The sequence below is a fragment of the Schistocerca gregaria genome, chromosome 7 (assembly GCF_023897955.1).
Source record: "Schistocerca gregaria isolate iqSchGreg1 chromosome 7, iqSchGreg1.2, whole genome shotgun sequence".
NCBI lineage: Eukaryota > Metazoa > Arthropoda > Insecta > Orthoptera > Acrididae > Schistocerca > Schistocerca gregaria.
The window spans coordinates 53,118,386-53,144,279 of record NC_064926.1 but is presented as its reverse complement, the minus strand read 5'-3'; the positions used below and the strand labels follow the sequence as shown (position 1 = coordinate 53,144,279).

Genomic DNA, 25,894 nt, shown 5'->3' with positions numbered 1-25,894 from the left:
TGGCCTATACCGTCTCTGACAGGATTACAATGTCATCGGAGAACCTCAAAGATTTTATTTCTTCTCCATGGATTTTAATTTCTACTTCAAATTTTCTTTTGTTTCCTTTACTGCTTGCTCAATATACAGATTGAATAATGTCGGGGATAGGTTACAACCCTGTCTCACGCCTTTCCCAACCGCTGCTTCCCTTTCATGCCCGTAGACTCTTTATAACCGCCGTCTGGTTCCTGTACAAATCGTAAATGGCCTTTCGATCCCTGTATTGTACCCCTGCCACCTTTAGAATTTGAAAGAGAGTATTCCAGTCAACGTTTTCAAAAGCTTTCTCTAAGTCTACAAATGCTAGAAACTTAGGTTTGCCTTTCCTTAATCTGTCTTCTAAGATAAGTGGTAGGGTCAGTATTGCCACACGTGTTCCAACATTTCTACGGAATCCAAACTGATCTTCCCCGAGGTCTCTGTAAAGAATTCGCGTTAGTATTTTGCTACCTTACCCCTAATGATATATGCCTGTACATGCTTACCTTTGTCCTCTAGCCATCCTCGTTCAGCCATTTTGCGCTTCCTGTCGATCTCATTTTTGAGACATTTGTTCTCCTTTTAGCCTGTTTCATTTTTTACATTTTTATATTTTGTCCTTTCATCAATGAAATTCAATATCTCTTCTGTTACCCAAGGATTTCCACTAGTCCTCGATTTTGGTTTTCTTTTTTTTTAGCTACTTGATCCTCTGCTGCCTTCGCTATTACATCTGTTAAAGCTACCCATTCTTATTCTATTGTATTTCTTTCCCCCATATATGTCAATTGTTCCATAATGCCCTCTCTAAAACTGTCTACAACCTCCGGTTCCTTCAGTTTATCCAGGTCTCATCTCCTTAAATTCCCACCTTTTGCAGTTTCTTCAGTTTTAATCTACAGCTTATAACCAACAGATTGTGGCCAGAGTCCACATCTGCCCCTGGAAATGTCTTACAATTTAAAACCTCGTTCCTAAATCTCTGTCTTAACATAATGAAATATATCTGAAACCTTCCAGTGTCTCCAGGCCTCTTCCAAGTGCATAACCTTCTTTCATGACTCTTAAACCAAATGTTAGCTGTGCTTATGTTATGCTCTGTGCAGAAGTGTACCAGGAAACTTCCTCTTTCATTCCATACCCCCGTTCCACATTTCTAAGTATTCGATAGAACTGCTTAAACTTAACTAACCTAGGGACATCACTCACATCCATGCCCGAGGCAAGATTCGAACGTGACACCGTTGCGGTCGCGCAGTTCCAGACTGAAGCGCCTAGAACCGCTTGGTCACACCGGCCGGCAGAAAAGATTCAAAAACTGAACCATTCAATAACGCAATGGTCAAACACTGGCCCTTGCGGAAGCCGTCATTCGGATTGCCATTGATTGACAGAGTTGTTGGATGTCATCCTGAAAGATATCGTGTGAAATTATGTCCTACTGGCGCATTACATTGTCTAAAGCCCAAGATGGTTCTAGGGCCCTGCCCATAATTCTCGACACGTTGTCATTTCTCGCCATGGTGTGATTTGGCAAGCAGGAAGACAACTAGTACGAAAATTCTCTTCCTGTGAGAGCGGGAATTTTTTGCTGAAATGTAAGCCCAGGTTGACTTGCATTGAAGGGCAGCAAAGCGGGGTACACAAAATCATCGATGTACTGCTGTGCCGTATGGGTGCTGTGTATGACAGTACGTATTGTCCTGCTGTGGAAAAAAGTGACTCCTCAGACCATCATTTCTGCTTGTCAGGCTGTGTAGCAAGCGACAGCCTTACTGGTTTCCCACCGCTGTCTGAGGCGTTCTCAGACTAGTCTTCGGCATGGAATGTCGTTAACTGGAGTAGAATTGTCTTCGTTGACCAGTCCCGTTTCGTAATGAGCTCTGATGACCAGCTAAGATGTGTCTGGAGATGCGTTCCGTCTAACGTATGGCCCGTTAACCAGAGTGGTGGTCGGGAGTGACATTTCTTTTCGTAGCAGCGCCCCTTTGGTTGTTATCCATAGCACACTTACTGTATAGCAATACATTCTACGCCGTTTTGTTGCCTTCCATCGCAAGCCATTGTGAGCCTACATTTAAGCAAGATTGTGCCCACCGGCACGCGGCCAGAGATTCTACAACTTTTCTTTGTGCTTGCAAAACCTTACGCTGACCATCTCGGTCGCCGGTTATCTCCCCAATTTTGAGCATTATTGACGGAAGACCTCTAACTGACTCGGTATTCTGACGGTCTAACGTGGCAGCTCGACGTAATTTGACACGATATCCCTCCGAATGACATCCAGCAATGCTATCAATCAATGTCAAGCCGAATGACTGGTTGCTAAGGGCCTGAGGTGGATCAATCCGTTATTGGGCTGCTCAATTTGCGAAGTTTTCCCTCTTGAATAAATCATCCAGGTTTCTTAAATTGTAAACATTTGTTTGTCTTTACGTTTACATAATATCTGTTTCTTTACCCCCATTCGGACAGTTCCTTCGTGGTGTCACGTGTTCGTTCATTCTTTTCTTTACTCTTATGGAGCAGTTAAATTGTGGCAATACAGTGTTCTGTTTGTCGAACTCTAGGCTTCTAGGTTATTTTTAATAATGCAGACTTTTGTTTCGTTGAAAAGAGCTAAATGTCACATGTGATCAGATATCTGTAGTTAGTCTTGCATATTGTGATACAGAACCTACTTGAGTTTTGCATTTAGAAGAATTATGTATTTTGATAAACAATTGTTATATGGTGGAAATGTCGCCTTTTCAAGCTGTTGAACTTTTCTCTCTTTGTGGACCATTTCTATATCTTCCTTCGAGCATATGATGTTTACATTTCGTATCTGGAACGTAGTGAAATTACACTTGTGTATTAAGGATGTATGTAGTTTCAGCGGTACAATGCACTGATGATTTCGTCACACTGCACCATATGTGTTATGGTTTGTTGTGCTAAATTATCATAAAAAATGCCTGTTGTTAGACACGCTACCACACAAGCCCAAAAGGAAAGGAAACATAATTACATTATTTATTTAGTAATGCTTACTATCGTTTTCTTGATGCATTACCTTCCTTCCAGCTAAAATTGTACTTGATTTGTCGGTACTTGTTCTACCTCTAACACAGTCTCATTTAGGTTTGGATGAAATGCCAAATATTATTGCATTGTGAGCTGCAAGAATGTTATCGTGCTTGAAACAATTTATAGATGGAAATAAGGTTATTGTATCTAATTTGAGAGTCCAAAGTGATGTTTTAGGCGTCAAGTGTAAGCTACACTTTTATAGCACTCTTCTGGGGTCTGAACCATTAGTTTAGCGAATATGTGTTTTATAGAACACTAGTACAACTTATAGATGTTAATAATATTGACATGATCTTGCATGTTTGCTTACATATTTTTGATAAATAATACATCATTTTTACTGCCAGTAACATCTCCGCCTAGGTGGAACTCCGAAGTGTTACTGTTTAGACGTGGTTATAAAACTGGTGTGAGCAATGTTTGTGCTTACATTTTCTGCACTTTTTGACATGGAAATCGTTAATTTTAACGTCAATTGCGCCTTGTAACAAGCGTGGTTCGATTATTGAACTGTTCTCCTCGAAAAATGGGAGATGCGGTGAATGAAACTGGGCTGTTTCGTTATAATGTCCAGTAAAATAGTAGAAAGTTTCAATTTATTACATGTAAAAACATGGGCTGGTACTAGCTGTCTCATTTCAATTGCTAATAAGTCAACGGTCCGTGAATGACTGTTTCACGGGATTTTTAAAAATTTACTGCCAGTAATTTCCTGAATCTCCCACCAGCATGAACAAGCATTTAGAATTTCTCACCAGAGCCATCATCCACTTTTGAATATCATGCCAGCACTACTGGTACACTAATGCATCCCAATGTCAAACCTCTTTAAATACAAATTCAATTTCGTTTTACACGACAACAATTCTGTACCGTCATGGGCGTCCACAAAGAGTGAGGAGTAAAGAGTTGGGGGGGGGGGGGGGGGGGTGTTCCGCCCAACCCCTCTATGACTTGGAGCACAGTCGTTATTCACATTTGGATAACCATGAACTGCCTACCATATAATAAGTTTCTTGTGTCAACTATAAATTTAGTTCCTATAGAAATACAAGTTTCGACGCTAATCAGCTCATTTATTTTTAAAAAACGGCCAATTTTTTGTCTTGAACCCTCCCACCCCAATCCCAGGAAAAAATTTGCGGATGCTTATGTTCTCTGCAGATGAATTTCCAGACAGAAAGTGTTAGAAATTGTCAATGTGCGTAAGAAAATCTCAGCTGTATAAGAGTTCACATTGTAGCAGTATTTACATTTAAAGTTTATTACATTTCCCCTTTTACATCACAGATATATCGGAAATATGACTCATGGAAGATATACACACCTGAACTAAGCCTAGATAATTGAACATTTCCTGTGTCAGCCGTTACATTGTTATCACAGTTCGTGCGTTCTTTAGTTACGAGTGAGAAATGTTCTGTGGTATTCTGCAACTCCTCTTTCTTCGGCACATTTTATCTGTTGCAACAAGTTTTCGTTGCAGTAATTTAGTTTAATAAAGTGGTCATTTATAGCCAAATATTTTCTTCCTGTATTTTTAGTAGGAACTCCCACTTACACAAGAAAATGATGTAGCTGAATTTTTTTATACTTTCATGCATACGACTGCCTTCAGTAAAACTATGGATAAGATCAAGCCTTCGTACTACACCAACGATTGCCAGTACTAAATCATAACAAACACCTTGATTGCGTCATGAGGGGAAGAGGAGAAAAATGCACTTTTACCTCAGTTAGCAGTGCGTACTTCAACCTCCACTTAAGTTGTAGTGTGTTTGTTGTTTGCTTGATTTTAGATATTGTTTCCAGTAAAACTTCAACAGTTACAGTGGGTGCATAACGGAAGCGGAGTGAATTCATTGTTCAGAGACAAATTGATCAGCTACTTCAGTAAAATAGTTATGTCGTGCAACAATAATCTTAAAATTTGCGACGAATGACTAGAGTTTCCCATGATATGGGATAAAAAGGGAACTTTATGTAGCTGTTCAGATTGAGAAATCGTGAGTTATCATTATAAGACGCCAAATTGTTCGCCAAAATTTGCTGTAATGGATGTACTATCATCATGTGTCGTCAGTAAGTCCAAACACATAAATGCGACAAAAAGTAAATGAGCAGTTCTACCTGGTACATAATATCGTCACCGAACCAGCAGTACATGAATATTTCGTACACGACCACCACAAGGTACCCATCTAGTTTCACCAGGGCAGCGAAGTGTTGTTTGCTCTGCACAGAGAGAAATTTACAGTATATAATCTTAGTAAGAACAAAAAAAGAAGGGTTGCTGTTCTGTTTGCACCTCTAGATTATCGTTATGTTAAAGATACAGTATCTACGCCTACAATAAAAAGAGAGTACTTACGGTTGTAATTACGAATAATGTCACGCAGATGATAATTGTGGCTCCCATGAATTGGGAAAGAATAACAATATTTGCTAAGCCCTCCAAGTCGCCTACTAACCTGTAAGAGAATTAAAGCAGAAGGTTACGTAAAGCAGTTACAGTATACAAACACACATGTAAGTATAACAATCATTTTCCTAAACAATAGGATAACACCACTTACTCTACGGGAAGATAAAATTATCCCCCCATAAAGGCAGTTTATCTTTAAAGCAATTTCGTGCATTTTGTAACAGTTTATTACACTATACTCCGGTAATCGTTGTATAGCTTTTAATTACATTACCAGTACTCATTTATTTTTCAGAGATATAATCAGTTCTGTATTTATGAAAGCCTGTGCAACCATGTGGAGCAAATTATTCAAATCGTTTCCGCATTAATAAGAGTAATAAATATAAATACGAAAAACGCTGACAGAATATTGGTTTTCAGATTATGAATCTTCAAGAATACTTTGCTTATCAATCAGGGTATAAAGGAAAACGCCCTGTGTAGTTTCATACACCTGATAAAGGCTACTGCGTGACTTAGGAACCACGTAAATTGTGATTTAAGACTGACAAAAGGTAAGACCAGTTGGGTTGAGAACGGAAACTGTAACAGATACTTTCGTTTCAAAGAAACATCTTGGAATTTGTCTCGAATAATCTAGAATAACTACGTAATTTTCCTGGCTGGATAAGGATTAGCACTATGCTCTTCTCAAATTCCACCCCAGTAATTTAAACACCGGTAATATCTCTCTGGGACATGAGGAAAAACTGTGGCTATGCTTCTGTCTAAGAAGTATCTTTGGATGGTTCTATTCGTGGACACACTGTCTTGCGAAGACAAAAGGCCGTGGTCATATTATCATCCAGAACAGAGGCTCCTCTAATTAAACATTTGGCACACAGTTTTAATCTGCCAGAAAGTTTCATATACTCCGCTGCAGAATGAAAATCTCATTCTGAAAGACGTCAGTTACTTGTCGGATATAATCCAGTCACAGTCTACAGCTTTACCCTGTACACCTCCCTCTTGACGTGACACATGTCTCATCCTCCTGTTCCTTCCTCTTGTCAGTGTTTACACGTATGATTGTACCTTGGCCGAATCTGCGGTGAACCTCGAGATTTCTTGTCTTATCAGTCCATCTAGTTTTCCGCATCCTGCTATCACTACCTCAAAAGCTTGTATTCTCTTCTTCTCAGCGTCCTCCATAGTCCACGATTCACTTCCATCAAATTCTTTGCTCCACACAAACAGTGATCGAAAATTCTTCGCCGGCCGCGGTGGTCTCGTGGTTCTCGGCGCGCAGTCCAGAACCGTGCGACTGCTACGGTAGCAGGTTCGAATCCTGCCTCGGGCATGGATGTGTGTGATGTCCTTAGGTTAGTTAGGTTTAAGTAGTTCTAAGTTCTAGGGGACTAATGACCACAGCAGTTGAGTCCCATAGTGCTCAGAGCCTTTTTTTTTTAATTCTTCCTCTGCTATGTTTGAAACTTGTATACTTGTTTTGACCGCCTTTTACTGTGATAGTCTGCTTTCTGTGGCGTCCTTGCTTCGTCCACCGTACGCATTTTGCTTCCAACGTAACCGCATTCCATTACTTCGTCTACTTTGTGGCCCCCAAATATGATGTTATTTGCATTATTAATCTTATTTCTGTTGCTCCTCATCACTTTTAATTTTTGCTTTATCATCAGTCCAAATTCTACGTTCATTGGAATGTCCTTTTCGTTCGTGAAATCCGGTTTCGCAGGACAGAGCGGATCAAGTTGTGGAAAGGGGCCAAGTTCACTTGCTGTTTGTTACACAAGAACACACAACTTTATTCCTCCAAACGCAATGCACAGTTTTGTCTTTAAAACAACAAGGATCAATTCACGGTTGAGGGTCCAAATAACTTCTCAGCAATGAAGTCTAAATAATTACTTTTTAAATACAAAGATGTAGACAAACGGCTGAAGACCTTAAGTAAAATAGAATATCTTCCCGTCTAAAGGCCCAAAAAATAATATTTCAGATCAGTAGAGGAAAATTCTTTAAAAGGTGAGCATTTACAAATTTCGGCTGAAGGCCATATTAAGGAAAATTAAAGTAAATTCCTCGGCTGAAAGGCAAATAATATTTCAACCTAATAAAAGGGAACCTTAACGACAAGCATTTACACAGTACAACAGAAAACCATCTTAAGAGGACTTCAGATATCTTGACGGCTGAAGGCCCAAACAATTATTTAAAAAATTAAAGACAAACCTTAAGATAAGCATTTTAAGAACTCAAGATAATTAAAGATAAGCTTTACAGACAAGGATTTACAAATTACGGCTGAACGCCACAGATTTTAAAACAAACTGCGGCTGAATGCTTAAATACGTAGCTAACAACAATTTTAAATAAAACACGGATGAAGGCCTAATCTTAAAATCTTCACATGAGATTCGGCTGAACGCCATGTAATAAACATAGAACAGACAAAATTAGTACATAGTACCTGTGACCAAAGAAAACGCCAGTTACTAACAACAAACAGTGGTGCTCATAAGTGCCCCAATGGTCGGCCTGGGGAGGAAACTCTAACAACAGTTCAGATGAAACCGGCAGCCAAGCGTAACACTAAATAATCGAGTGGAAACACGACCTAGTGACGCCTGAAGAATCAACCAACAAACTAATCAATTCCGTCTGTCGCAAGCGACCAACTGCCTACTCCAGTACGCAGACAGCATTCATCCGCTCAGTGGAAATCACAGAAGCTATTCACAGTTCCACATAAACACACTTCCACAAGGACTCGAACAATCGTAAAAGCAATCACTGTGGAACAACGAGGACGGTCCATTCGACACTCAGAGAGTTTCCACAAGCGGTCGGCGACCAAATACACGTCGCGCGATGAGACGACCAACTAACGGTCGACCCGCTCCGATCTCCTTCCTTGGGACAGATGACGTGTGTCGCCAGCGGTCGGCGAGCACTGGCTGTCCGCACCTCCCTGGCGCTCCGTCCCGACTGAAGTCCCGACACGCAACAACCTGGACATACTAGCGGTCGTTCCAGAGACAGTACGACAGTGCACGTATCGATAAGCGTCGTTGCTGCCACTCACGGGCAAGTAAACTAGCAACCTAGTGACACCAGTAAATGGAATTAAAAGAACCATAAGAACAAGATGACGGGCAATAAACGGCATGACCGTGAGCCGCACACGGCTCATTTCAATATGTCCTGTAGTACTTTTTTCGCTTTCACTGTGTGTAACAGTGTTTTAGCAGTGGTTTTCTTTGATATTCTGGCACCCTGCATTTTAATCCCACTCTCCAAACTTTGTTTGTTTTTATTACAGCTTTTTAGGATTTGAGATTAAACAATGGGGGAAAATACTGGATCCTGGTCCTATACCCTTTTTCATCCAAGCACTTCGTTCTTTGTATTTCATTATTATTATTGTTATTATTATTACTATTACTCTTACTACTCTGTCTTTATACATAATGTATATTACACATCTTTCCCCATAGTTTACACTTATATTTCTAAAAATTTCGAATATCTTGCTCCGTTTTTCACTGTCTAACCGTTGTGTAAATAGTTCCGCGTAGTCAGTGCGTACACAACTTTCCCACTAGTGCGCCCTGCTAAGCACAACAGCGCAGGCGCAGCGCTCGTCCGTCTCCGCACTACGAGATGGTGCTGCCTTAGAGACGGACCAAATTCTGCTTCCGTCGATCCGCGTATTAATATGTGACGTAGCCAATGAGATTGTTGCTAACGTAGAACCTTTTCTCCTCGTGGACCACACTCGCGCAGTGATACCTGAATGCGCGAGGTTCAAAAATGGCTCTTAGCACTGTGGGACTTAACACCTACAGTCATCAGTCCCCTAGATCTTAGAACTACTGAAACCTAACTGACCTAAGGACATCAGACAACACCCAGCCATCACGAGGCAGAGAAAATCCTTGACCCCGTCCGGAATCGAACCCAGGAACCCAGGAAGGGAAGCGAGAACGCTACCGCACGAACACGAGATGCGGCCGAATGCGCGAGGTATTATAACAAATGTACAGACCTCCGATTAGTCAGTCTGCATTTGTCTGCACCACTCTGTACCAGTCTGCATTAGTGTGTACCAGTCTATAGTCAAGTTTCACACTGCACCTAAGAAGATCATCATATTCGTGAACATAGCCATGAAGAGAAATGTATAGACACTTTGTCAATTATCAGAGATATGTGAAAATAAGATTAACGTACCAAGACCATAGGAACTTCAGATTGTCAATTGTAAATAGCATCCAGAATCAAGTTAACTAATGTTTACGCTTGTTGTTATTTTAATAAATGTGTATGAAAATTAATCAATTTCTGTTTAAAGTTGGTAACCGTCAATCTGCTACTCTAAGCGTGTAAGTGGCATTTCTATCGTCTGACCTAATGGCAGAAGATAAACACGCCACGCCGGCCGGAGTGGCCGAGTGGTTCTAGGCGCTACATTCTGGAGCCGCGCGACCGCTACGGTCGAAGGTTCGAATCCTGCCAGGGGCATGTTTGTGTGTGATGTCCTTAGGTTAGTTAGGTTTAAGTAGTTCTAAGTTCTAGGGGACTGATGACCTCAGAAGTTAAGTCCCATAGTGCTCAGAGCCATTTGAACCATAAACACGCCACGATGAGACCACGAGACATATTGCTGAAACTCGCCTACTTCGTTAGAGCGACAAGTCAAATAATCTGATGGTGTGTGTAGCGGAGGTTTTACAGTACGCACACCACAGTATCTGTGTAGTCGCGAAATCTTATGAAGGCATCTTGATTTTTCTTCACACTTGCTTCCGTTATCACGTGCAATGGAAAAAGTGTCTCTCTGGTGCCTATAGCTTTCCTAAAGCCAGACGGATCGTCATCTAGAAGATCTTCACTTTTTTCGTTCTTCTGTATATTATTCTTGACAGCAACTTTGATGATTGACCTGCTGAGCTGGCTATACTACAGCTTTCACACGTATCCCACTTGCTCTCTTCGGGATTGCATGGATGATATTTTTCTTGAAGTTTGATGGTACATCTCCATTCTTGACACGAACTTAAAGTAGCCGTATGGTTTCCACCTCGCCCGCTGACTTTAGAAGTATAGGGGGTATTGTATCTGTATCTTCGGCATTATTTCATCGCAAGACGTCCCAACCTTTGTTAATCTCTTGATCTAATACAGAGTCGACAGTGTCTTCCATATATACTCCCATTTATTTATCAGATTGTTCCTCCCCCCCTCCCTCTCTAAAAGGCCTTTAATGTACTGTTTCGAACTCTCCGCTCTCTTCTCTGCATTTAACAGTGGAATTCTTGAACACTTGGTGTTGAATCCTTTACTTTTCATTTCACCAGAGGTGGCTTTGGCTTTCCTATAAGCTGAGTCTGTCCTTCCAACGATTATTTCTCTTTTCCTTTCTTCACATTTTTCCTTCAGTCACGTCACCTTAGCTAAACTACACTTCCTGTTTGTATCGTTCCTAAGTGCCGTTCATTGCTGCATTTTTGTGTTTTTCTGGGGATGTTTGTACTTCCTGCTTTCGTCGGCTAGTCGAAGTGCTTTCTCTGTCATCCAATGTTTCTTCGAAGTTATCTTCCTTACACCTATATTTGTCTGTCCAAGTTAGGGATAGCCGCTCCTCTAAATCTGAGCTGTGGTTTTAATTATCGCAGTATCTACGGAATTAGTGAACTTCAGTCGTAAGTAATCATTCCTCTATTGTAGTATCCCACTTCTTCCTATTTTCATTCTTCCCAAAGTATTTCTTTTACGCCGGCCTATTCATCACTATTAAATTGTAATTCAAGTCTATATCTGGTCCAGTGCAGTATCTGATTTCGGTACCATTGTCTCACAATTATGTATACTTGCTGGAAGCTTCCTGTGGCTCTAGGTGTTTCCCAAGCATATTTCCACTTCCTCCGCTTATTGTAAACAGCGTATATACCATTTCCCGGAGAAGAAAACTACAGAGCGCTATTAGTCTTTCTCTTCTCTAGTTTCTATTACTAAGTCCCTATACGCCCACCTTCTCTTCCATCACCTACAACAGTGTTGCAGTCAGTCATGATTAGTAAATATTCATCCTCCTTTACATACTGAATTACACGTTCAGAATCCTCATCTACTTGCTCAATCTCTTCATTTTGTGGTTGAGATGTCGGCATGAAAACTTCAGTTATTGTTGTTGGTATTGGTTACCCTTGTATTATGATGACATGAATCCCATCCGTGAATAGTTTACAGTTATTCACTTTCTGCACTACCATCCTGTTGATAACAGGTCCTGTACCAGTTGTATAATTTTCAGCTGCGTTTGACATTACTCAATATTTCTAACCATAAATCGTTACCGTTTTTTTATTTCACTTAATTGACCTCTTCAGTATAAAGATTGGAACTTTGCATTGGTTTTTCCAAGCTTCCTCACTTCCTCATCACATTCAAACATCTGACATTCCACACTTGGACTCGTACAATATTATCGTTTCATAGGTTATTGAGTCTTCTTCTCACGCCTCCCCTCGCACCCCTCTCCAACCAACACCGTCCACTGCGGCGGAGGGGACTAATTCAGAATCTTTAGGCGATGGGGAGATAAGGATGACACTTTCCAATTACAGGACATACGTAAGGAGTATACACATTAAGTGATTTTAATGCAGCAGTTTCCATTGCCGTCTGCATCCTCATGCCGTTGACCATGCTGGTTCTTCCACCTTTCACAGTCAGATCCCCAGTACGAGGGTAAGAGGATGGCCTTGGTCTCTTTCAGCGTGTCCGAGTTAATTGATAATGCCGTTGCCAGAACAAGGGTGTCATCTTACGCCAGAAGTTCTCCGCCTCTGTTGTACACAGTTTGTACTCAAATTTTAGCAATAGCTCAAGTCGAACATGGGATCAAGAATGTGCTGCTTACAGATCAAAGACGCTATCCCTAGACCGCGCCATAGCTCAAGTCGAACATGGAAACAAGAATTTTTTGCTTACAGATCAAAGACGCTATCCCTAGACCGCGCCGGTCGGTGTGGTCCACCGGTTCTAGGCGCTTCAGTGTGGAACCGCGCGACCGTTAATGTCGCAGGTTCGAATCCTGCCTCGGGCACGGTTTAGGTAGTTCTATGTCTAGGGGACTGATGACCTCAGTTGTTAAGTCCCATAGCGCTCATAGCCATTTGAACCATTTGAACCCTAGACCGCGACAGGATGGTTCACAATGGTTCAAATGGCTCTGAGCGCTATGGGACTTAATAGCTGAGGTCATCAGTCCCCTAGCACTTAGAGCTACTTAAACTTAACTAACCTAAGGATATCACACACATCCATACCCGAGGCAGGATTCGAACCTGCGACCGTAGCGTTCGCGCGGTTCCAGACTGAAGCGCCGCTCGGCCACACAGGCCGGCACCGCGACAGGAACTGAAACAACGACACTCATCCAGTTTAATTACCACCAGCGCTCTTTAGAGTGACAGGTATTTGGCTGGTCCGTGTTTGTGTCAATGGACACACTTCCAGGCGCGCCTCGCTGACTGGCTGCACAACAGAGCGAGGTCTAAAATCTTTTACGAGTGCGTTGATCTTGAAAACATCATCACTGAAATGGAAGACAAAATAAAAGAAGACGGCATGGGGTATACGATACTGCGAGAATTATGTTACTCAACAGTTAGCGCAACTGGCACAGAAACCAGAGTACATTTACCGGGCACGGGGGCATGGGAAAAAGCAGCGGCCGGCCGGAGTGGCCGAGCAGTTCTAGGCGCTACAGTCTGGAACCGCGAAAGCGCTACGGTCGCAGGTTCGAATCCTGCCTCGGGCATGGATGTGTGTGATGTCCTTAGGTTAGTTAGGTTTAAGTAGTTCTAAGTTCTAGGGGAGTGATGACCACAGCAGTTAAGTCCCATAGTGCTCCGAGCCATTTGAACCATTTTCGAAAAATACAGCATTTGCGAAGGGTGTGAGATGAAGAATTCAGGAAGAAGTAATGTAAACCTTAAGTTTTCTATCTGAAAGGGCAAAGTACTTCAAAGAGCGGTTGGAAGAAATGGAAAGTCTTAAAAAGAGGTATAAGAGATAAATCACCAAATGTAGACCAAAGGTAGTGGAACGTAAACGAAATATATGAGGCGATCCTGAGGAAATTAAATTAAAAAATGAGAACGATGTACTAACAGAGGAGTTTTGTATCTTGGGAGCACAATAACTAAGTGTGGTTGAGTTAGACGTGATATGTATGTTGTCAAAAGCAAGGAACACACATTGACAAACAGTTCAGGCAAGAGGAGCAAAGAAGCTTTTGAAATACGGTATTACATGAGAATGGTGAGGTTTAGAGCGATACTTCTAGTAACAAGTGACGACATACTCACCTGAATTGAGGAAAGAGAAATTTTGTTGTTGTACAACCTCACTAACAGAAAGCAACTATTGAGAGAACATATCCTGTGTCATCTAATAATAGACGATTTGGATATTGAAGAAAGAAAATTATTGCACGGGATGGAGAGCTTGGGTAGCTCAGCAGACTAGTTACGTAGTGAAGGCCACAAAAATAGCGTTTTGGAAAAATTTCGCGTAGTCGTCTGTCTTCTGTTTTTGTTTTGAACAGCCAGTGTCGGTTGGTAACAGCCAGTGTGCTCCCTGCCGCCGTTGGATAAGCAGCTGCAGCAGCAAGTCGTATAATCCTAGCTTAGTTATTTGTTAGATAGTTTAATTAATTTCTTTGCGTGTTTTTGGGTACTTGTATTGTTTCATTCATATTTCGGGCGTATTATAGTATTTGACAGTTGTAGCATCGCGCTTTAGTGTTTACTTGGTAGATTCGTACTTAAATTGCGTGTGAGTTTCGTATAGGAAGTGCAATTTCGAGTTTTAGTTACTGTAATCGTAAATTCAGCAGATTGTAGCGCAGTCGTTAGGCATTTGTACAGATTAGTTGATACATTCTTTGCGTGTTTCGCTTGCGTTATCTAGGCACGGATTCGTGTTTCAGTAACTGTTGTTCAACATCGATTAGAATGGGGGAGCCGGACTTGGGTATCACGGGGATGTCAACCTCGTCCCGTCTGTCCCCAGATCGGTCTGCCGCTGTGGTTGCCCCGGTAGAAGCCCGCAGTGGGGCTGAGCCCTCGCCTGTGGTTGATTGGGAGGTCGTTCCAAGGCGTGGCAGGCAGCGAAAGGCCTCCCCAGAGGCTGATCAGAAAGCCTCCCCGGTGGGTCTGACAAACCGGTTTCAGGCACTGTCTCTGGCTGAGCCAGATGCAGCTGCCTGCCCTGTTTCAGAGGATCATTCTCAGCCTTCAAGGTCCAGGCAATCGCAGAGGGTGGGCTTACTGGTAGTTGGGAGCTCCAATGTTAGGCGCGTAATGGGGCCTCTTAGGGATACGGCGGCTAAGGAGGGGAAGAAATCCAGTGTGCACTCCGTGTGCACTCCGGGAGGAGTCATTCCTGATGTGGAAAGGGTCCTTCCGGATGCCATGAAGAGCACAGGGTGCAGCCAGCTGCAGGTGGTGGCACATGTCGCAACTAATGACGTGTGTCGCTTTGGATCTGAGGAAATTCTCTCTGGATTCCAGCGGCTATCTGATTTGGTGAAGGCTGCCGGTCTTGCTTACGAGATGAAGGCAGAGCTCACCATCTGCAGCATCGTCGACAGAACCGACTGCGGACCTTTGGTGCAGAGCCGGGTGGAGGCTCTGAATCAGAGGCTCAGACGGTTTTGCGACCATGTTGGCTGCAGATTCCTTGACTTGCGCCACAGGGTGGTGGGGTTTCGGGTTCCGCTGAATATGTCAGGAGTTCACTACACTCAGCTGGCAGCTACACGGGTAGCGGAGGCTGTGTGGCGTGGACTGGGTGGTTTTTTAGGTTAGAAGGCCTCGGGAAAGTACGGGGTGGGCTGCAATGTCAAACGGTGCATGGCAAATACAGCACGTGCTTGGATCAAGGAACAGTCGGAATTATAGTTGTAAATTGTTGTAGTTGCGCTGGAAAAGGCCCTGAGCTTCAAGCGCTAATAGAAAGCACAGAAGTTGATATCGTTATAGGTACAGAAATCTGGCTAAAGCCTGAAATAAGTTCTGCAGAAATTTTTACGAAGTCTCAGACGGTGTTTAGGAAAGATAGATTAGGCAGAATTGGTGGTGGAGTGTTTGTGTCTGTCAGTAGTGGTTTATCTTGTAGTGAAGTCGAAGTAGATACTCTGTGCGGATTGGTATGGGTGGAGGTTATACTTAACAGCCGAATTAATTTAATAATTGGCTCCTTCTACCGACCCCCAGACTCCGATGATGCAGTTGCGGAACAGTTCAGAGAAAGTTTGAGTCTCGTAACAAATACATACCCCACTCATAGGGTTATAGTTGGTGGGGACTTCAACGTACCCTCGGTATGTTGGCAAAAATACTTGTTCAAAACCGGTGGTAGGCAGAAAACATCTTCCGAGATTGTCCTAAATGCTTTCTTCGAAAATTATTTCGAGCAGTTAGTCCACGAACCCACGCGAATTGTAAATGGTTGCGAAAACACACTTGAACTCTTAGCGACAAACAATCCAGAGCTGATAGAGAGCATCATGACTGATACAGGGATTAGTGATCACAAGGTCGTTGTAGCTAGGCTCAATACCGTTTCTTCCAAATCCATCAGAAGCAAACGCAAAATAATTTTATTTAAAAAAGCGGATAAAGTGTCATTGGAAGCCTTCCTAAAAGACAATTTCCATTCCTTCCGAACTGACTATGCAAATGTAGACGAGATGTGGCTCAAATTCAAAGATATAGTAGCAACAGCAATTGAGAGATTCATACCTCATAAATTGGTAAGGGATGGAACGGATCCCCCGTGGTACATAAAAAAGTTCCGAACGCTGTTGCAGAAGCAACGGAAAAAGCATGCGAAGTTCAGAAGAACGCGAAATCCCGAAGATGGGCTAAAATTTACAGACGCGCAAAATTTGGCACGGACTTCGATGCGAGATGCCTTCAATAGGTTCCACAACGAAACATTGTCTCGAAATTTGGTAGAAAATCCGAAGAAATTCTGGTCGTATGTAAAGTACACAAGCGGCAAGACGCAGTCAATACCTTCGCTGCGCAGTGCCGATGGTACTGTTATCGACGACTGTGCCGCTAAAGCGGAGTTAGTGAACGCAGTTTGCCGAAATTCCTTCACCAGGGAAGACGAATGGAATATTCCAGAATTTGAAACACAAACATCTGCTAGCATGAGTTACTTAGAAGTAGATACCTTAGGGGTTGCGAAGCAACTCAAATCGCTTGATACGGGCAAGTCTTCAGGTCCATATTGTATACCGATTAGGTTCCTTTCAGATTACGCTGATACTATAGCTCCCTACTTAGCACTCATATACAACCGCTCGCTCACCGATAGATCTGTACCTACAGATTGGAAAATTGCGCAGGTCGCACCAGTGTTTAAGAAGGGTAGTAGGAGTAACCCATTTAACTAGAGACCTATGTCATTGACGTCAGTTTGCAGTAGCGTTTTGGAGCATATACTGTATTCAAACATTATGAATCACCTCGAAGGGAACGATCTATTGACACGTAATCAGCATGGCTTCAGAAAACATCGCTCTTGTGCAACGCAGCTAGCTCTTTCTTCGCACGAAGTAATGGCCGCTATCGACAGGGGATCTCAAGTTGATTCCGTATTTCTAGATTTCCGGAAAGCTTTTGACACCGTTCCTCACAAGCGACTTCTAATCAAATGCGGACCTATGGTGTATCGTCTCAGTTGTGCGACTGGATTCGTGATTTCCTGTCAGGAAGATCGCAGTTCGTAGTAATAGACGGCAAATCATCGAGTAAAACTGAAGTGATATCAGGTGTTCACCAGGGAAGCGTCCTGGGACCTCTGCTGTTCCTGATCTATATAAATGACCTGGGTGACAATCTGAGCAGTTCTCTTAGATTTTTCGCAGATGATGCTGTAATTTACCGTCTAGTAAGGTCATCCGAAGACCAGTATCAGTTTCGAAGCGATTTAGAAAAGATTGCTGTATGGTGTGTCAGGTGGCAGTTGACGCTAAATAACGAAAAGTGTGAGATGATCCACATGAGTTCCAAAAGAAATCCGTTGGAATTCGATTACTCGATAAATAGTACAATTCTCAAGGCTGTTAATTCAACTAAGTACCTGGGTGTTAAAATTACGAACAACTTCAGTTGGAAGGACCACATAGATAATATTGTGGGGAAGGCGAGTCAAAGGTTGCGTTTCATTGGCAGGACACTTAGAAGATGCAACAAGTCCACTAAAGAGACAGCTTACACTACACTCGTTCGTCCTCTGTTAGAATATTGCTGCGCGGTGTGGGATCCTTACCAGGTGGGATTGGCGGAGGACATCGAAAGGGTGCAAAAAAGGGCAGCTCGTTTTGTATTATCACGTAATAGGGGAGAGAATGTGGCAGATATGATACACGAGTTGGGATGGAAGTCATTACAGCAAAGACGTTTTTCGTCGCGGCGAGACCTTTTTACGAAATTTCAGTCACCAACTTTCTCTTCCGAATGCGAAAATATTTTATTGAGCCCAACCTACATAGGTAGGAAAGATCATCAAAATAAAATAAGAGAAATCATAGCTCGAACAGAAAGGTTTAGGTGTTCCTTTTTCCCGCGCGCTGTTCGGGAGTGGAATAGTAGAGAGATAGTATGATTGTGGTTCGATGAACCCTCTGCCAAGCACTTACATGTGAATTGCAGAGTAGTCATGTAGATGTCGATATAGATGTAGATTCACGACTCTCCACACGGCGCTAATCGTATTATCTGTTTTCCATTCTATTGTCTAGTCGTCGTCTTCAAACCAGTCTATTGTCTGCCGCTAATGCGTCACCCCACGTCTCTGGCACAGTAATGTTGTCTGTCAGGCAGTAGCTAGTCACCCGTCACAGTCCATTACTTTCAGGTGGTTGGTTTCCCTTTGTTCCGTGAATTTGTTCTGCTTTGCAACAGGCTGCCTGAGAAAAAAAAAGGTGAAGCATACAAAGGGCGTTAAGAAACGAAATGAAACTTCGCAGTTTTGGAGGAAATGTGACATTATTTCAACGGTTACAAAATCGAGTCAAAAGTGGAAAGAACTTGGCAGAACGAGGCCACTTACCAAAATGGCATTTCACCCCCTACGGCCTGGATATGTGAACTCCTTTGCATTGTATCCTTTCACGAGGCGAGTTGGCCGACAACTTTTGTAACCTGTCCTTCATATGTTGCATACTGGCAATGAAACGGAGTTTCATGCGAGCTGGTCCGACATATGACCTCTCCTGGACAGACATGGGGATCTTGCTGCAGGAGCATAGTTGTGTTGAAAAATGGCAACAGAATTCCGTCGAATGAGGGATAAAGCATGAGGATTCAGCGTGCCTGTGACGTACCTTTATGCCGTCAGGGTTCCTTCAGTCACTACCAACAATCATCTAAAGTCACACAAGACGGCCTCCTATTTCATGGCGCCAGAAGCAAAACTGCTTAGCCACGGAAAATCGAACCGCGATCATTCTTGCCAACGATGGCTATTTGGGGTAGCGCAGAATCGCAGCAGTCACTGAACACAGTGCAGTGCCATCGATCAACAGTCCATCCATCTAGGTCAAAGCAATATTACAAACGCAGCCGCTTGTGTAGTGGTGTTAACGGCAATCTATGCATAGGACGGTTATTCCCCAGTACGGCTGTTGCTAGTCTCTGACCTAAAGTGCAAGAAGACACAGAATATAGCAGAGTTGCCTTAGCTATTTTTGGGAGACAGACACATGTTTAAAGATATGCTTCTTAAATAATACGTTGATCTTTCCTTGTAGTTGCTCATGTGTGGTCGACTGAATCCTTGACTAGAAATATTCCCACGGTCACTTTATCATGCGCAGAACAAAATCGAGCCACTTTAACATCCGAATGCCCTACGAGTCTGAATGTTATGTGATTCGACTAGGCGGCCTAACGGAGATCCACAATGGCGCCACTTTCAAATTCTGTCAGATCTGATAACAACATCTCACTCGAGAACGCGGCATGTCCGTATCCTTCACAAGCATCACTCAACATCTGACTGTATTCATGTCGCTTACACTCGCTGCCTGACTACGAGCAACACTAAACCGAACAGTACTAACGCTTTGTAGTGGATCTTCTACCTCTCATGCAGAGCAGCAGTTCTAATCACTTGCATACTAAGTGAGGGTGCGTATATGCACGAAATAACATTGACATCACACCATATTTTCTGGGAACTTCATTCCTTTGTCGATCAATGTAATTGTAAGCTATACAGAAAAGCAAAGTTGTTTACATAGTACAGGTAGTACTAAGGTCCTGTTAGAGTTCACCAGCCCCGATTGGACGGCAGTCAACAATCTAAATATGTAATATATAACAACTTAAAAAAATGTTCAGAAGTGTGTGAAATCTTATGCGACTTAACCGCTAAGGTCATCAGTCCCTAAGCTTACACACTACTTAACCGAAATTATCCAAGGACAAATACACACACCCATGCCCGAGGGAGGACTCAAACCTCCGCCAGGACCAGCCACACAGTCCATGACTGCAGCGCCCTACACCGCTCAGCTTAAAGGTTTCCAACAAACCTTCTCATGCTGAAGAAGTTAGGCAATACACTAACTTTATAGTCGCATGAAAATTGGTGGCAGAATACTATAGAGTCTGAGAAAGAACAGTTCATTGTGTTAGTTGTATCGCATCTTTTTCAGGGGATGTAGGTGCGTGTGTGTGTGTCGTCTTCGATTCATCATGGAAGCGACATAAACGGGAACGCAGTTTAACTGAAACGGACTATTTTAGGAAAGACGTTGTCTTGAGAACTGTGTTAGAATACTACAATGAAGAAAATTACATTGTGGGCAGTAAAGTCTCTGCGTACCGTAATGCAACTCGTCAATGAATCACCATGTGCCACACATACACATTATGAAAAGAAATTTATCATTCATTGTACTCCATAAATTTCCTAAATGATAAAAGCAAGTTGGAAATTGTAATTTCGCGTTCGGTATAGCTTTAGTAACATCAGTAAAGTAGTTATGTGTACTTCCGTACAGAATATGCATTTTTGTACATGGATCTAACACACATAAATATTAATTTTATAATTTTTCTAAAAACTTAATTCCTTCTATATCCACATTTATTTATTCGACTTTAATTCCATTTGACATTGAAAGGTCATTCATGAGTAATTCATTCGTTACGTGAAAAAATTTCTTTGACACATGCATATGTTCTCCTCGGCAAGCGGTTGTAAGGAGTTTCTGCAGTATGAATCAGGCGACAATTTGTTGTACTGTGTGTGTCACGTCGCATTTTGAGCCTGAGAGATATCTGAGGGTTGAAATTGTAATGTCTCATAAGGAGAAAGTTAAATGTTCTATGTGAAACATAAAGCCCTCCAACAATTAATTTCAACCCATACTTCTAGCTGTTATGGCCAGCAAAGAAGTCGAAATACAACGAATGGAGAAAACAAGTAATGAAAATTAGTAAATCTATTTTATTACAATAATTATAGTACGAATAATTTGATTCCTGGTGATATCTGTTCTCTGTGGCAGAATATATAACGCGAACAGATGCAAATATGTAATTTGCGACGTTTGTTATAAAATTAAGCAGCTGTTTCGAGGAAAGAGGTTTGACCAAGTACAACACGAAATTGAGTGTGAAGTCTCGGAAGCGTCCTTTATTCGCCTGTTGACTACATCAGTTGCACTAGTCAACAAAACTATACTTTTTCTGTAACTGGAATGAAAGCAACTAATCTTTATGTTTGCGGGTGTGCTAATAACGAAAATGTTACTGAAAATTCAAGATTAGCTCTTGTTTTGAAGTAATGATACCTCTACGTTATTGCCCGTATAAGCTTATGCATCTATTTACCATGTTGTTGTCCCTCAGAGGAAGCTCAGTAACAATTAACCGCTTTGCCTGGAGGTTGTAGTTTTCTGCTTGTGATTCCCTGATCAGTGGCCAGCAGTAATCGGCTAATATCGAAGCACTCCACATTCCCTGGTATTACGTATCCATGTCCGAAACTGGTGGTAAAACAGTCGTCCGTGCTCTTCGGCTACAGCACCCGAGTTGTCAGGAGAATCTACGGAATGTAACTTAAATGGATGATGCAACCCAGTCTGTTGTAGCAGTGCAGAAGATTTGCCACTAGATCCTTACAGTTTTCTGCCCTCTTACTTCCTAGAATGTTTGTTGACGCAGAACAAACGCATCCCAGGCTATCTTTTCATCACCTGTCAGGATGGCGCTCAAATGCTGATCTTTGTACAATTTGCTTATCTGGGAACTAATGAAAATCCCCTCTTTCATTATCGCCTCACAGAGACGTGGAAATATCTCACACAAATAGAGAAATGATTCCCCAGTTTTGTCCATGGCCTTAGCGAGGTTTTTCATTAGGTCCAAGTTTATAAGAAGAGCAGGGAGAATTATCTTCTTGGATTCGACACGTGCTTCGTGCATTACATAGAGAGATCCTGGTTCGCGTAGTTGACACTTAGACTAATCTTTCCTTTAGAATGAAGTGCTTTGGCGTGCCTATCCCAAAGTTACAGCCGGCCGGGGTGGCCAAGTGGTTAAAGGCGCTACAGTCTGGGACCGCGCGACCGCTACGGTCTCAGGTTCGAATCCTACCTCGGGAATTGATATGTGTGATGTGCTTAGGTTAGTTAGGTTTAAGTGGTTCTGAGTTCTAGGGGACTGATGACCTCAGCAGTTGAGTCCCATAGTGCTCAGAGCCATTTGAACCAGCGAAAGTCACAAGAAGCAATGGAATTAGATGTAGCCGTGTTGTACCCCAAGTAATATGCCTATGACTTTCAGATCCCCGGTAATCTGCCATTTGATGTAATCATAGTGTAATCACAATAACAATTGTTTCGTGCTGTCATATGTTTCTTTCATGTAAGGTGCAGACCCAATCAGATTCCATGGTAGCACGTTGTCATTACGCAGTAGCACAAATTTGAGACTTACTCCGGAGTAGTGAATAAAAAATCTCGACTGATTACTATTGTGCTCTATGCCCACAGTTGCCATTAGTCCCCGTACAACGCAATAAAATACCAATTTCTTTTCAGATTCGAAAAAATGGAAGAAATGGCATCGGGCTGTTACGGAATGCACTAACAAGACACCAGTAACACGTCTTGCAGCACACAAGCAGAACGCAACTCGTAACAGAATCAAACTACGCATAAATGGAACATGCTCCTCTCCTCCATTTTGCTCCCCTTTCTCCTTATTGCTATGAGTCCGCACTAAAATTAGTGACAAAATACAGACAGATATTGTTGTTTCAAATTTAATTGGTCTATCTTCCATTAGCGCGAATTCCAAACCTATTGGGAGGGTATCGACAATGAATGCTATCAAAGTACGGTTAAATGCACCTCCCTCAACATGGAAACGAGGGCTAATTCGAGTTTTTCATTGTCGTTTTCGTTATCAGCGTGGTCGATATACTTTCCAAGCATTTAAGTCATAAAAATTACATTTTAACCGTTGGCTGGTGTTATTGGTTGAGGCAGTGTGAAGATGGATACAAATTTATTAACGAATTTAGGGATGTTGCCCCTCTAGAGCTACGTCTTTGCAATTTATGCATTTGTAGCATATCTTTACCGAGTACAAAAGCCCAGTAGTTTATCTAGATGAATTTGGCAAAATCACAGGAAGAAGTCCTTATGACGTGACTCCAAGGGAAGTGTTTCAGGTGATGGGTGCAGTGATAAACAGTCTTTGAAAGATGCAAATACATTGCCTGACAAAAAAAAGAGAAGCACTAAGAAGACATTTCGGATGTCACCGTAGCTTTCCCCACGTACATAAAAATGGCTCTGACCACTATGGGTCTCAACATCTGAGGTCATCAGTCCCCTAGAACTTAGAACTACTTAAATCTAACTAACCTACGGACATCACACACATCCATGCCCGAGGCAGGATTCGAACCTGCGACCGTAGCAGTCACGCAGTTCCGGACTGAAGTGCCTAGAACCGCACGGCCACCGCGGCTGGCCCCACTTACATACCATCGGCTGGTATGTGATTAATAGGGTTTCAATGCACTTTGCCAAACAGAACAGCCTGATAGAGTGCTTTGAAATCCTAATCATTTGCATACCAAGAATGCAAAGTGACGCTGCAGTTCGTCGACTGGTCTAATCGTGCAATATTAAGATCCTTGGTGCTTCAGATGTAACAGTAGCCTGATGTTGGACTGCATGGGAACGTGATACCAAGCATGAAAAGGTTCCACTAGACCACGTCTGAGCACCTCAAGAGAGCATCGCCATTTTGTCCACCGACGACGCCTCTGCGCGTGCCTTCTGACGACATATAATGGACTGGCAGCAACAGTCTACATCACTCCATCCATACCCAGTACGACTTCGTCATGGGGTACCAATGATTTGGAGAGGAATAGCAGTGTTACTCCTGGGATTACGACGTAGGAGTCGTCGAATATGACTTCAGGTCGTGGGCAGCACTGACTGATGCAACCTGTCAGTACAACAGTGTGTCACAGTCATCCTGCATCCTCATGTGATTCTGTTCATGATATTCTCACGGTGACAAAAATGTGCTTCTATGAACAGTCTGCTTGATGCTATATCCTGGGAGATCCTCAGACCTGTCGTGTTTGAAAACGAGTCGGAACAGCTCGGACGTCAAATCCATCCGAAAGCTATTATGCAAGCTACTAGAACCAGGAGCCTTTACTGATACGAGTAAAGCACGTGGAGAAATCACGGCAGCTTCACAGTTCAGTCAGTAACCAAAAAAGAAAGTTGAAATAAAAATCACGCTTCCAGTCACAGATTCATATTGCGTGTGTAATGACGAGTTCAGTGACACTAATAACTGACCTATAAATGAATTAATTATACAATCAGTGAAAGTAATCGTTTGATTTTTGGACGAAAACCAACTTTCTCCGCGCCCATATGACACCACCTTTGGTGTACCTGTGTAGGAGATTTTCGAACGGTGGCAAAAGAGCAATTTTCATGCTCACCAATAGGTTTATCAGAAAATTCATAGGACTGTAAAATTCTGTAGAAGCGGAGAGCCGCTATTTTCAAATTCAAGCTGTCGTCACGCCAAGGCGTGTAGCTCCACCCATCAAGTTCGCAAAACTGGCAACCGTCACAGGGTTACCTTCCTGGCCGCCAGAAGGCCGAGCTGCATAGATTGACACCCCCCCCCCCCCCTTCCTGGCAGAAAGCAGTGGCAACCTTACCCATTGCCACACTACGCGATGTTAGCTACAAGGACCTCTTCTATCACAGGAGGCACACTGTGCCAAACTGCAATGTGACACTCTCCCAGACCAGTTTCGTTGCAGCTTTTGATTGTGTTCAGTTAGATGTCAGTAATAGTGTGGGAACTCCCGCCATGTAGTTATACCAGACGTAGAAGCACGAGACCGGACTTTGGTTGCAATAATTACACGTCTGCTACTTGAAACTGATAAACAATATTGTATTCAAAATAATCTGCGTTGCTGTTTATATACTCGTATTTTTTCCCATCTCTCCGGCAGACTACGAATACCACGCCAGAAAAAAAGCATCTTTTTTTCAAACGAACCAGTCAGCGAGACATTTGTACATTTTCGTGCGAACTGAAGCGTTGTTCCGCTAGAGGGTCTCCCAGTGATGCAAACAGATGATAATCGAACGGAACCAAGTCCGTAGAATAAGCCGCATGCCCTAGTATTTCCCAACTGAACGCCTCGATCGTTTCTCCGACCCGTTTTTCTGTGTGTGATCGTGGAGAAATATGACATTGTGTTGCCTGTTTCCATATTCCATTCTTTTTTCAAGTAATGCTCGTTTTAAATAGATCATTTGCTGTTGGCAGCAATCAGTATTAACTGTTTAACTAGGTTTTTGCATCTCATAATACACTCCTGGAAATGGAAAAAAGAACACATTGACACCGGTATGTCAGACCCACCATACTTGCTCCGGACACTGCGAGAGGGCTGTACAAGCAATGATCACACGCACGGCACAGCGGACACACCAGGAACCGCGGTGTTGGCCGTCGAATGGCGCTAGCTGCGCAGCATTTGTGCACCGCCGCCGTCAGTGTCAGCCAGTTTGCCGTGGCATACGGAGCTCCATCGCAGTCTTTAACACTGGTAGCATGCCGCGACAGCGTGGACGTGAACCGTATGTGCAGTTGACGGACTTTGAGCGAGGGCGTATAGTGGGCATGCGGGAGGCCGGTGGACGTACCGCCGGATTGCTCAACACGTGGGGCGTGAAGCCTCCACAGTTCATCGATGCTGTCGCCAGTGGTC

General features: G+C 42.8%; 1 protein-coding gene across 1 annotated transcript in view; it reads right to left on the bottom strand.

Annotated features, from left to right (window-relative positions):
• The window catches only part of LOC126282280 (odorant receptor Or2-like), a 66,190-nt gene that overhangs the window by 27,950 nt on the left and 12,346 nt on the right, over nt 1–25,894 (bottom strand). Inside the window, exons 3-4 of the mRNA XM_049981933.1 lie at nt 5,465–5,564; nt 5,224–5,328 (exon numbers count right to left, since the gene is read on the bottom strand). Coding sequence (XP_049837890.1) covers nt 5,224–5,328; nt 5,465–5,564 — 205 coding nt within the window. The remainder of the gene's footprint in view (nt 1–5,223; nt 5,329–5,464; nt 5,565–25,894) is intronic.